The sequence below is a fragment of the Carassius gibelio genome, chromosome B21 (assembly GCF_023724105.1).
Source record: "Carassius gibelio isolate Cgi1373 ecotype wild population from Czech Republic chromosome B21, carGib1.2-hapl.c, whole genome shotgun sequence".
Taxonomy (NCBI): domain Eukaryota; kingdom Metazoa; phylum Chordata; class Actinopteri; order Cypriniformes; family Cyprinidae; genus Carassius; species Carassius gibelio.
Genome location: NC_068416.1, coordinates 27023887 through 27038388, shown reverse-complemented (window position 1 = coordinate 27038388; position 14502 = coordinate 27023887). Strand labels below are relative to the sequence as shown.

At 35.0% G+C, this 14502-nt stretch overlaps 1 protein-coding gene across 13 annotated transcripts in view; it reads right to left on the bottom strand.

Annotated features, from left to right (window-relative positions):
* The window catches only part of LOC127986079 (transcription factor 4), a 149627-nt gene that overhangs the window by 67419 nt on the left and 67706 nt on the right, over positions 1–14502 (bottom strand). For all 13 annotated transcript variants that reach the window (XM_052588280.1, XM_052588284.1, XM_052588278.1 and 10 more), the window contains one exon: positions 9092–9150. In XM_052588280.1, coding sequence (XP_052444240.1) covers positions 9092–9150 — 59 coding nt within the window. The remainder of the gene's footprint in view (positions 1–9091; positions 9151–14502) is intronic.

Below are 14502 nucleotides of genomic sequence, written 5' to 3'. Positions count from 1 at the left end.
TTGGGAAATAACGGTGGGTGCGTAAAGGTGGAGTAGTTCACCACACACACACACACACACACACACTGCTGTGTCATCACTGCTCCTCGGCAGCAGCTGAGACAGTTCTCTGACCTCTGACCCCTGCACTGCGGGACACGCTCATCACTGCCTCATTACTCAGTGCTGAGCGAGTGTGTGTGTGTGTGTGTGTGTGTGTGTGATGGCATTCCAGAGCAGTGTGAACATTTCATCATCATCCTCAGAATGGAATACTAGCCGACTGAACACTGCATACTGTTTAAAACACTTCTCAGGCGTCTCAATATGGCTGCTGAAAATACAGCTTCGCATCACAGAAATAAATTACATATTAAAATACATGTATTTGCATTGTATTTTTGATCAAACAAATGCAGCCTTGATGAGCAAAAGAGTCTTACTTATTTTTATTATTAAGTCACAGAAAGTCTTTAAGGGCTGGCTGTTCACAGAGTGCTGTATCAAAGCATATTAAATGAAAGTTGACTGGAAGGAAGAAATTGGATAGGAAAAGGCGCATGAGCAACCGGGAAGACCGCAAGCTTGAGAATACTGTAAAGCAAAGCAGATTCAAACAATTGGGAGAGTTTCACAAGAAGTGGACTGAAGCTGGAGTGAGTACATCAAGAGTTACACACTCAGACGTCTTCAGGAAAAGAGTGACCGAGCCACTTCTGAAATGGAAACAACATCAGAAGAATCTCACCTGCTAAGGAGAAAAAGAACTGGACTGTTGCTCGGTGCTCCAAAATCCTTTTTTCAGAAGAAAGTACATTTTGCATTTCATTGTAAAGCAAGGTCTGTAGTCTGGAGGAAGACTGGAGAGGCACAGAATCCAAAGTCCAGTGTGAAGTTTCTGAAGTCAGTGATGATTTGGGTGCTGTGACGTCTGCCGGTGTTGCCGGTCAATGCAGCCATCTACCAGGAGGTTTCGGAGACCTTTATGTTTCCATCTGCTGTCAAGCTTTATGGAGATGCTGATTTCATTTTCCAGCAGGACTTTAGCACCTGCGCACAGTGAAAAAACCACTTCCTTGTGGTTTGCTGACCACGATATTAATGTGCTTGATTGACCAGCCAACATGCCTGACCTGAACCCCATGTGTAATATATGGGATATCTTCTGTATGGACAAAAATGTCTTGAATTTCTCAAAATATCTTCTTTTATGTTAAGAAAGTCATTCATACAGGTGTGTAATGACATGATGTTGAGTAAATGATGGCAAATCTTGGGTGAACTATCCCTTTAAGAACGTACATTTAATAGTAATCTGTGTACATGATTGTATAGTGTAATATATAATAATAGATTAAAATACTACGCAGTGAGGTCATGTGACATGACTTCTTGAAAAGTGTATTGTTGTATACTATATCATCTTTTAAATAGTATGCAGTCTGCTAGTATTCAATCCTGAGTGGCCTTACACTGCAGAGCTCTGATAGAGACACTTCTGAGCAATAAAACACGCCTCTTTAAACACATGAAGACATGATGTGGCCTATCCCACAATCCTCTGTGCTCAGGACACAGCCTCCACAGTCAAAAGACGAGCGCTTCACACTCGGAGACAAACACCTCTCAAACGGAGGAAGGAGAGAGGAAATCTACACACCTCTCCTCATCCTGTCTGCATCTGCGTCTCACTCTCGCCTCCATCACACACTCGTCCTCAGACATCCACAGCCTTTTATCTGCGCGCTCAAACGCAGTGAATAGGTAAATGCCGGGATAAATGAATATTTGTAAACCCATTAAAGTGGAGGTGATGTTAGCGGAGGCTCAAAATAACCGGCAGCATGTGTGTGTGTGTGTGTGTCCTCACACTGATTTCTGGCTCTCGTCACCTAGCAGAGCTTTAGCACAGGAAGAGGAATTGGATGCAAAGAGACGGCAGGTGAAGAGACACACACACGGGCCTTTTTACAGCGGGGCTTTTAACAAGGGGCAATTAACACTTTGACGTGCAACAAGGAGAAAAGTACTCGAGCAGACAAGCAGCTAAATATCAGAGAGACACGAGGAGTCGTCACACACACACACACACAAACACACATGCATAAGTGTAAATCATCGCTTTTTCAAAGAAAAAATATCTTGAGTTAAACATCAAATCATAAATGAGACGTGAATGTTACAGAAAGCCAAACAGAGCGAAGAATCACGTCAAAAACATCCCGGACGCTTCCTGAGTGTGAACGGCTCCCAGGGTTATTCTATAGTTAAATAAAACCATGTTTTATTCTTAGCTGTTTTAAAACATTAGAAGCCCATTTTTAATCTATTGCTTTTTTTTTTGTACATATGTAGTGATTATAATTATTTAAAATCATTTTTATGTCAAGTACTTTAAATTATCTTTGTGTGAAATGTGATATAGAAATAAAATGTATGTTTATAAAAAACTGTAATAATAAATTGAAAATAAAAAGCAAAATGAGTTGATGACAATTACTGAATTTCTAAAAAAAATAACATGATTACATTAAATGAAACATGAATACATCATTAGTTAACAAGAAGCTAATAATTAATTAAATGATTAAAATCTAAAATTAACATAAATAATTGTAATTAATTAAAAATTTTATAACAATAAATAATTTTAAAACAAAAACAGTCAAAATAAACTGATGAGAAGTTCATGAATTCATGAAAAAAAATCACATGACAATAAATAATTTAAATTTAAATTATATAAAAATGAGTTAATGAGAAGCTAATAATTAAATTAACTCATTAAAATGTAAAATTAATATACTTAATTTTAAAATGAAAATCTAAATAATATAATAGAGTTAATAATTAAATCATACAAATAAAATTGAAATGAATATTTTTAAAATGAAAAATGTAAATAAAATATCAAAAAGATTTACTATGTTCTACGTAAAATCACTTAAAATGAAAATTAATTTTAAATAAAAAAAGCATTCCAATTACTAAAAAATATTAAATAATTTTATATTTTTAATTGATAATTTATTAAATCGTTGAAATATTACCTTAAAATCTAGTTATTTACTATTTTATTTACTATATTTTATAAGAATACATGCACAGTAATCTTTTTGCAATAAATATTATCTTCTGGTTGGTCAACATCGTCAGCCAATAAACAGCAGAGCTCACACATGAACTGAAGCAAGTGAATAGACGTGTGTGTGTGTGTGTGTGTTTGTGTATGTGTGTGTGTGCGTGTGTGTGTGCATCCTTCACCTCAAACCATAACGCAATCACACGCTAAAACTCTGCACAGGAAACACAAACACATTCCTAAGATGTTTCTACAGAAGACTAATGCATCAGAAACTCTCCCTGACTTTCTCTCTCTCTCTCTCTCTCTCTCTCTCTCTCTCTCTCTCTCTCTCTCTCTCTCTTTCTCTCTGACACACACACAGACACACATGTTTCCATATGAGCTGCAGCTGTAATCTCTCACACACACACACACACACAGTGTAAATACTGGTAAAAGAATGTATATCCTGAGTGCACTGTAAGTTGCTTTGGATAAAAGCGTCTGCTACATGCATGAATGTAAATGTAATGTAAATGACATTGTCATGTGACTCATGAGTCCAAACGCCATCTTTACCTCTACACTGCTGTCTGTTTATGTGTGTGTGTGTGTGTGTGTGTAATATGTTTATTTGTGTTGCTGTAAACTCATCTTCATACTGTAACTCACTTATATCCATCCACACACATAACAAACAATCACATGGTAATCATTCATGTCGACTTTGTACATCATTTCCAGCCATTATTATTTTTTTGTGTTATATTACAGCACACGACCAGCTGAGACCCTGTGTGTGTGTGTGTGTGTGTGTGTGTGATACGACCAGCTGAGGTCCTGTGTGTGTGTGTGTGTGTGTGTGTGTGCTTTCCCACCATTAGATTAATAAACTAGTTTTTCAGCAGATAGACAGTGCTAGCCTGTGCCGTTACTAATGTTTCCAAAATATTAAAATGTAACAATGTTGCGATGTAGGCTGCTCTGGTTGCTAGGTGTTTTATTTCCTTCAGACTTTACTGAATTCACTCACTTTTGATTTGAATTGCATTGCATTGGCTACACCTACAGGAAGCAGAAGTGGACAGAATATAATTCAAAGAAATTCAACAGCTAATGTGAAAGATAAACTGAAAGCCCGCAGACTTTTAATATATATATTTTTTTTAACTTTTTCTTTATCGAGCCACCATACAATATTTGTTTTAAGCAACTTTGATTTATTGTTAAAATGTAAAGTTTTTTTTTTTACTTAAATTTATTTTAATTCCACTTCCTTACATTCACATTTGAACTGTAATTCAACATCATGTTTGCAACTTCAAATCAAATTTGGGAACTGAATTGAAATCTAGACAGCATTAATAATTCAATTCTGAATGATGCACAACCCTAAAAATAAAAGAAAAGAAAAGAAAAGAAAATGTTTTGGTACAAGATATTTTATTTTATATTTAGGGTTGTGTGACATTAAAAATAAATAATTAACCATAATATGAGCAATATTAACAGTGATGAAAGCTTTAAATTTAACTTTATTTTATATTTAATGATTGTTAGAATAAAAATAAAAATATTGTTAACTACAACTGAAACCATAAAAAATTATTTTCATTAATTTTATTAAAATAAACTTTACCTAAAATAAAATATAAAAACTTATAATCTTAAACTTTAATTTTTTTTTTATTATTATTATTATTATTTGGCTATAGTTGAATAACCTAACTGAATAAAACACAATAAAAAAATGTTTTTAATAATAAAACAAAATTACTACAATTTTAATGAAAATAAAATCAATACGAAACTTTACATAACATAAAACTAACAAAAATAAAATCTAGTTCAAAATATTTACAAAAACTGTAACATGTCGGTGATACTAAAATAACACTGGTATACAGGTGCTGATCATATAATTAGAATATCATCAAAAAGTTGATTTATTTCACTAATTCCATTCAAAAAGTGAAACTTGTATATTATATTCATTCATAACACACAGACTGATATATTTCAAATGTTTATTTATATTAATTTTGATGTTTATAACTGACAACTAAGGGAAATCCCAAACTCAGTATCTCAGAAAATTAGAATATTGTGAAAAGGTTCAATATTGAAGACACCTGGTGCCACACCAGCTAATTAACTCAAAACACCTGCAAAGCCTTTAAAGCGTCTCTCAGTCTAGTTCTGTAGGCTACACAATCATGGGGAAGACTGCTGACAAGACAGTTGACCAAAAGATGACCATTGACACCTTGCACAAGGAGGGCAAGACACAAAAGGTCATTGCAAAAGAGGCTGGCTGTTCCCAGAGCTCTGTGTCCAAGCACATTAATAGAGAGGTGAAGAGAAGGAAAAGATGTGGTAGAAAAAAGTGTATAAGCAATAGGGATAACCACACCCTGGAGAGGATTGTGAAACAAAACCATTCAAAAATGTGGGGGAGATTCACAAAGAGTGGACTGCAGCTGGAGTCAGTGCTTCAAGAATCACTACACACAGACGTCTGCAAGACATGGGTTTCAGCTTCGCATTCCTTGTGTCAAGACACTCTGAACAACAGACAGCGTCAGAAGCATCTCGCTTCAGAAAGGACTGGACTGCTGCTGAGTGGTCCACAGTTATGTGCTCTGATGAAAGTAAATAAGCATTTCCTTTGGATATCAGGGTCCCAGAGTCTGGAGGAAGAGAGGAGAGGCACACAATCCACGTTGCTTGAGGTTCAGTGTAAGTTTCCACAGTCAGTGATGGTTTGGGGTGCCATTTCATCTGCTGGTGTTGGTCCACTGTGTTTTCTGAGGTCAAAGGTCAACACAGCCGTATACCAGGAAGTTTTAGAGCACTTCATGCTTCCTGCTGCTGACCAATTTTATGGAGATGCAGATTTCATTTTCCAACCGGACTCTGCACCTGCATACAGTGCTAAAGCTACCTGTACCTGGTTTAAGTTCCATGGTATCCCTGTTCTTAATTGGCCAGAAAACTCGCCTGACCTTAACCCCATAGAAAATATGTGGGGTATTGTGAAGAGGAAGATGTGAGATGCCAGACCCAAGAATGCAGAAGAGCTGAAGGCCACTATCAGAGCATCCTGGTCTCTCATAACACCTGAGCAGTGCCACAGACTGATCCACTCCATGCCACGCCGCATTGCTGCAGTCATTCAGACACAAGGAGACACAACTAAGCACTGAGTGCTGTACATGCTCATACTTTTCAGTTGGCCAAGATTTCTAAAAATCTTTTCTTTGTATTGGTCTTAAGTTATATTCTAATTTTCTGAGATACTGAATTTGAGATTTTCCTTAGTTGTCAGTTATAACCATCAAAATGAAATGAAATAAACATTTGAAATATATCAGTCTGTGTGTAATGAATGAATATAATATACAAGTTTCACTTTTTGAATGGAAACATTTTGAAACCTAACATATGTGAGTGTAATGTTTATATTCATTATGTGTGTGTATATATATGAAATGAATGTGACTAATCGCGATTAATCGTTTGACAGCACAAAAAATAATAAAACAAACGTGTCAAAGACAACAAGTGTTTTATTCATAAAGCCCCTACCATTATTCTATTCTTCTTTTCATTCTTAATGTTTTTATAATATTTTTATATTTATGATTGTGCAATATTCCGAATTAATTATTAACCCTAATATAACCAATAGAATAGTTATGAGTGCTTTAAACCTCACTTTCTGTTAAAAGCAATCTAGTGAGGATAAATGAGAGCGTTCTGAGCTGATGGAGGCAGATGAGGATCGTCTCAGAAACTCTTCCCAGAATTCCAAGCGGCGCAGGAGTTTAAAGCCACACAAGCGCTGTTGTGTCACTCACATCCCGTCAGTCTGCCGTACTCTGATGGCTTCGTCTTGTAAACTGTCAGGAAAGATTAATTCAGTCCTGAAGACCCTGCCGGCGACCCACAAACACAAAACTTTCCACAAACTCACGGACCTCAAACACTTACATTTGAACACCAATCACATCACTTCAGACTGCGTTTGCATGCTGGATTAATCAGGAGCGTCTCCATGACTGCCATTCTTCTGACTTCAACATCAAGCGTCTCATTTTCTGGATGTTAAACTACTTTCTCACTAGAAGTGAGAGTCACTGGAAGTCAGTCGGTTTGTTCGAGCAAACTAAAAAAAGAAACTACTCTTAAATAATCAGCTAGAACAAGAGAAAAAAATAATAAAAAAAAAAAAAAAATATATATATATATATATATATATATATATATATATATATATATATATGCATAAAAATAAATACAGAATATATATGAAAATTATTTTAAATATATGTAAAATATATAATATATATTAAATATATATTAAAATATATTTTAAATACATTAAATGTCCGAAATATATTTTAAATATAACATATTAAAATAAAAAATAAGTCCTGCACATTATCTATGCAAAAAATATCAAAATAAAAAAAACATATTTTAAAACACATATATGAAATATTACAAGTATAATTTAATGTACATATGAATATATATATATCTTTCATAAAGTATTAATTTATTTTGTAAAATAAAAATGTGATATTTAACATTTAATTGCACTAAATATATTTATATATATTTACATTATATATTAAAAATGACTTTTATATTTTTTTGAGATTTTAACAAATAAAAAAAGTTTTTTATAGATGATAATGAATGGCTAAATACTTAAGTGCATGCATGCATACATACATATATACATACATAACTAATTTTGTTGGGTGAAGATGACAAACATGAAAAAAGTGAACTAAATGAATTCAGGATGGAGCAGCTGAATGGAAACAGGTCTATTCTTGATGTTGTATCTGTCTTTTGAACATCCATATGTCTCTTAATGTAAACACGATGGGCTGGTGAGAGACTACACACACACACACACACACACGGTGATCTGCAGGAATTCATATATGTGCTTTAACAGAGGCCATCTGCTAGCGGTACGACTGCAATGCAAACAAACCGCCTGTTCATTTATTAATTCCACTACAGAAACTCCAGCAGCTGCCCTTCACTCCAGACAGCACACTTACAATCTACCTGACACCAAGAAGCACACAACCACTGTCAGCACAACACTGACATTACTAACTGAAAAAAGAAAATCACTAATGATCTCAGGACGTTCTGCTTCACAACACAGAGATGACTGAGATCAGACTGAGACTTCTGCCTTCTGCAGATCAGGTTTCCCACACTTTCCCATGGGATTACATCATTTTCCATGACTTTTCCAGTCATTTCTGATGATTGAATGAGGATCTATACACACAACTAAAAATTTAATATTTTATTACTTATTAAACGTATTGCACTGAATAATTTTTTTAATATGAATAAATATATAAAATTAAAATATATATATATAAAATTCATAAAGTATTTATTTGTTTTGTAAAATAGAAATGTGATATTTTACATTTAATTGCACTAAATATATTTATAATTATGTATATAATAAGGATCTATACACACAACTAGAAATATAATATTTTATACTTATTAAACGTATTGCATTGAATTATTTTTTTTAAATATGAATAAATATATACAATTAAAAAATATATATAAAATTCATCAACGTATTTATTTATTTTGTAAAATAAAAATGTGATATTTTATATTTAATTGCACTAAATATATTTATATATATTTCTTTATTTATATATATTTATTAAAAAATATATATAATTATTTAATTAATATAAATAAAGATATATATTGCATATATATATGCATGCATTTTTGGATCATCTGTGATGACTGAATAAAGATTAAAATTTTTTTAGATAATAATTTTGGAAAGAACCCTAAAGAAAGAGTCGCAGAAAATGAGCATAACTAGAAAAATGCTAATTTCCGTGATGGCTTTTTTTCTCATTTCTGTGGCTTTTAATCACATATACAGTGATTCAAAACTAGTTTCTGAAGAGATCAGAGCCAAAGTCACAAACAGAGACACATTTCTTCCAGAGACTCTGATCTGAGAGAGACTCTTACCTGACAGCCGTGAATGCTGGAGTCCCGTCCGTAGGAATACGATGCTCTCTCCGTTTTACCTGTTTAAAGACACAGAGATTGGAATATTAGCAATCAATTAAATCTAGAAACACGCTTTTAAAAACTCTTTTAAACCTGCGAGAACAAGCCAAAACAAACAGAGCGCGACTGAAAGAACTGAGAAATCAGCGGCGGTCGCATGTTGAGCGGACAGCTGTCGCGAAGCTCACAAACGCCGAGGTTATTCGAGTCAAACGCTCTGATCAACAACCAAGCGTCGACTAGTTGCTCTGCTCTGAGAGAATGAAGATGTCTGACTTGATGTTTTTTTGTTTTACTGATGTTAGGAGAACAAAGAAGCGACGAGCAGGCCTCTCTTTGGATGTGAGATCTGGTATTAGCAGAATAAAGACCTTCTCAAAGTCTCACAAACACTCGTCTACAGGCTGTTAATTATATAGAGGAACATGCTTGAATGCATTCTGCCTTTAACTGCACTGGGCCGGGCCGGGACCGCCGCCAGACACACACACACACACACACACACACAGCAAATATTGTTAAAGTCTCGTGACCTCATCCAGTCATAATCAAATGAGCCCAATTACAGAGTCCTGCTCATGTTCTCCTGCGCTTCTGCTCTGACCCCAGCTCCGAAACGGACAAAATAGGTTTAATGTAGGCCTTTTGAATACAACAACGGTGCTATTCACTACGCTAACTACTAAAGTCATTGCCATTTCTCATGAAAATGTACCATAGAGAAGAGTACTGTATGTAATGTACTGTAAACAAAGCAGATCAATGTAAACCTCGTTTAAAACAAAACAAATGACTACCATAGAGTCAAATTAAGTACATAACTGTCAAATATATTATAAAGCATCATAATTAGTGTAAATCTAATTGCTCACATAAATACACAATGGTGACAATAGAGTAAAAAAAACACAGTAGAGTTGTTATGACTCTAAACTCATCAAAAATTAAGATGAAAACAAGTTTTCTAGACGTTTATGCATCATAAGCCCATCTGAAAGAAGGAAGCAAAGCCATTTATTACTGTAAACCTTCAAACATGACAAATTAAAGGACTATCCCTCTCTCTCAGAACAATAAATAAAATAAAATAGAAGAAAAATACCATAACCACAGAGTAAAACAAAGTACATTCTGCCATCACTGCAACTGTAAAATCATAAACAATGATCAAAATCTTTTTATATGTAAATATATATATTTTTAAGTTTTATAAATGTCAATACTGAAAAAAAAGGTGTTTTCTACTATTGTGGATACATGTGCCTAATCAAAACAGGGAAAATAACACAAAATATACCTCTTCCACACACACACACACACACACAGGATTCACCGTGCTCTGTTCTGATCTGAACATTTACCAGGTTGCGCCCCAGAACACTCAGAGGTCAAACCAGAGGTCAAACAGCGAGCACACGCATGACCTGCGTCCAAACACAGTGAAATCTGCTGCAGTGATCTGAATCACCATACAGAACACATGAGGATCACTGCGCTCGTTTTAATACTCTACATTTGACTGCACACAGACGCCAAACGTCCAAAACACATTCCACACACGGACAAATATCATTCAGCGAGATAAACCATCTTTCTCATTCTTCCCCGTGTCTGACAGTTTCCTTGAGAGATCCTGACGTGTTGCTGGATTCAGACACACATCTTTATAAACCCTGCTAATCCAAAGGACCGTGAATCTGGAAGTGGGAATGAAATCCGGAAGAAGGCTGGAATCGGACGGGAATGCCACAGATGGAACATCACTCCGGAAAAACGCACACATTGAGCACAGATGCTGCATGTGTACGGCTCTCGCTCTTTCTTTTCTTTGCTTTTACTTCAGTTTCTTCTTTAGCTTGTTCTAGTTTTGGACCTGAACAAATAAAATGAGCACCATACAGTACTTCCATATAGAAAAATCCATACTTAATCTATACTCAATTACAGGACAAGATGTTAACGAATAGATATCTGCATGTAGATTAATCACAGTAAATAAGGGGAATTTATTTTGCATTACTACATTTCTGTAATAGTATGTTTAAATATGAAAGTGAGGCATCGTGTAATTGAATCTTCACTAATGTGTGTTTCCAGAAAATAAATATGAACGCTGGATGAAGCCAGATGCAAAGTTTCACTTTGACATATTAGAGTTTGATGCTTTTATAGAGCGCTTTTTAGATTTCTCTTTTTTTCTACTGAATTCTACAGTATGAAACAATGTAGCATTCTACTGAATTCTACTTTTTGAAACAATGTAGCAATCTACTGAATTCTACAGTATGAAACAATGTAGCATTCTACTGAATTCTACAGTATGAAACAATGTAGCATTCTACTGAATTCTACAGTTTGAAACAATGTAGCAATCTACTGAATTCTACTTTTTGAAACAATGTAGCAATCTACTGAATTCTACAGTTTGAAACAATGTAGCATTCTACTGAATTCTACAGTTTGAAACAATGTAGCATTCTACTGTTTTCTACCATTTAAAATAATATAGCATTTAGTTTAAAACATTGATTTTTTTTTGCACTGCAGTGTGCACTGTGTAGACTGCTTGCACTCAGATGTTATCTTAAAAATGAATTATAAAATAAATTTTTAGTTTCTTGTGTATTATTATTAATTCAAACTCCACATTTTTTCTTGCCATAAAACAACAACAACAACAACAACAACAACAACAAAAAACATCTTTGGCAAAAGTTTAGGCGCATGCAGCATTAAGAACAATCTGAATTTGAGTTGATGGAAATTCAAGTGCACTAGTGTCGGCATTTTCCATTCATCACGCTTTCGTGGAGCCTAAAAAACCTTCAGAATATAGATAGGAATAAAACTAAGTTTTGGTGCATTTAAGTGCTTAGAGATATGTGTTTCAGTTGAAATCTATAGATGCAAAAAGATAAAGTGCAATAAAATAAACACTTACACGTGTCCTCAGGATATTTTCTTTCCACTAATATGAAATAACCTAAATAACCTAAAACCTCAAGCAAAGTCAAAGGGTGATTGTAACTACATATGTATTGAAATAAGCTTTTGCACAATATATCAACACTTGTTTTTCAATTAAATGCACAGTGAGCACATTTATTTTATTTAAACACAGCCTTTTAAAGTTTAACGATCACATTAGGGCATACTGCATTTCTTCCGTCCCCAAATGTAGGACTTCTTATATATAGATAATTAAGACGTGTTATAGCCTTAAATTTGATCAAACTCACATCTATCTTTTTCCTCCTGCCGCTGGTTTCTCATGTTCCCTCATTAGCTTGTGTCTTTGTTTGTCCTCTGATATTTTAATGCTAAAAATATGGTTTTGACTTTTAGCACGGGCTGATTTCTCCCGCTGAGTCACGCTGAAGTTCCTCTGTGGTTTTGACAGACTATGAGGGTGTTTTCAGCACACGCATGACAGCCCCTCATTACACGGGAGAACACGCGCCCCGTGAATAAGTGGTTTTGTTATGGATAATAACTGGCTCATAATCATCAGCTAGTCAAAGACAAACCCTCTCTGACTCATCGACACCGGCGGATTACGGATTAGATTCAGAGTTTGCATTGCGCCGGAGTTTCTCGGGACCAGCTGCGTATCATCGCTGTCGTTAGTGCACGTTATGCGAAATACAGACGTCGTACGTTTTCCTGCTGAGAAGGACAAAAACAAGCTATTTCGCTTGTTTGGGCCCGTAGCTCATTGCACTAATAAATCGTGTTGACAAAATGAAGATTACGTTCGATCTATCACATGCATCCACATGCATGCGTGCGCCACCGAGCCAAAAACACACGACCAAAACAGTGGCACATCTTTAGCTTAAACCACAAAAAAACATTGGTTTGCATTCAGAAGTGATCATTACAACACAAAGCATCACGGTTGAGAGCGTCTCGCTGCCAAACTGAGATCAAGCAGGTAGAATTAACGCAGAAACGGACTGTTATCAGCAGAGCGAAAGGTGCCGCTCATAATCGTCTTTCTCACACACGCAGCTTCTCGCAGACAGATTCATCCGTGCCAGAGCTTTTTTTTTTTTTTTTTTTGGGAGGGGGGCAGGGATGAGACAAAGAGAGACGGAATAAAAAATGTGCTTAACCTTGTGAAACAGTTCATCAAAAAAGCGACATGCGATCGACAGGACGCGTCTCAGTACATGAGCATCAGACAGCTGCTCCGTACACAAACCCCAGCCTCACACAACACATACAACTTCAGATATAAAGACGGAGCACAGAGGCTGTCATGTTAAAACCTGAAGAAAGACAAGCAAAAACAGGTTTTAGGGGGAAATCGTTTTTTATAAATCACAATATTTCGTGTGATTTTGTTCATCTGATGTGCAATAATGTCATCACTTCATAATTTTGACAAACAAAGAGAGAAGCAAATTATTTATTCTGCAATTTATGATCAATGCATGAATATAACAGTATCTCTGATGTTATACACCTCTGAGAGTTACATATTTAGTGCATTAACACATTTAAAAATAATCTACACCCCCTGAGTTTATGTAGTCATACATAAACACCACAGTAACAAGGTCAAAGGTCATCATCCGCGATGGGTTCATAATGGACAAGCATTTAAAATCTGTGTGTTGGGATGATTTTTTTTTATGCTCTTGAAAGAAATCCAGTAAAAACTGTAAAATTGTGAAATATTTTTTCAATTTAACATAACTGGTTTCTATTTGAAAATATAGCAAAGTGTCATTTATTTATTTGACGCAAAGCTGTTTTTTTTTTTTTTTAATTTGTAGCATCATTCCTCCAGTCTTCAGTGTCACATGATCCTTCAGAAATCATTCTGATATACTGATCCGTGGCTCAAATTATCATCAATGTTCAAAACAATTGTGCTGCTTCACATTTTCATGTAAAAACACATTTTCTGTGATGAATAGAAATCTGAAACAGAAATATTTTGTGACATTAGGAATGTCTTTACAGTCACTTTTGATCAATTTAATGCGTCCTCGCAGAGTAAACATATTAAGTTCTTAACAAAAATGTTAATCCCAGACTGTATTTCCTTAACTAACCTCCAAACCTAATCCTAAACCACCCACAATCATTTTATAGAGACTATCAGCCACACAAACACACCATTTCAGAGGTTAGAAACACTTACTACAAAGTGTAAATGTCACTCGTACTGAAAAAAAAAAAGAAAGGCATCCAGATCAGTAGTTTGGATAACCGAAGGAAGAGACGCCGGCTCTATTAGGCAGCTGAGGGCTGCTTATAATGAACAATAATTTGGAAATGATGTCTCTTGACAGGCAATTTCTAGGAGAAAATTAAGCTACACAATGTTTTGCTCTCCCCTTTCCGACATGGAAAACAAA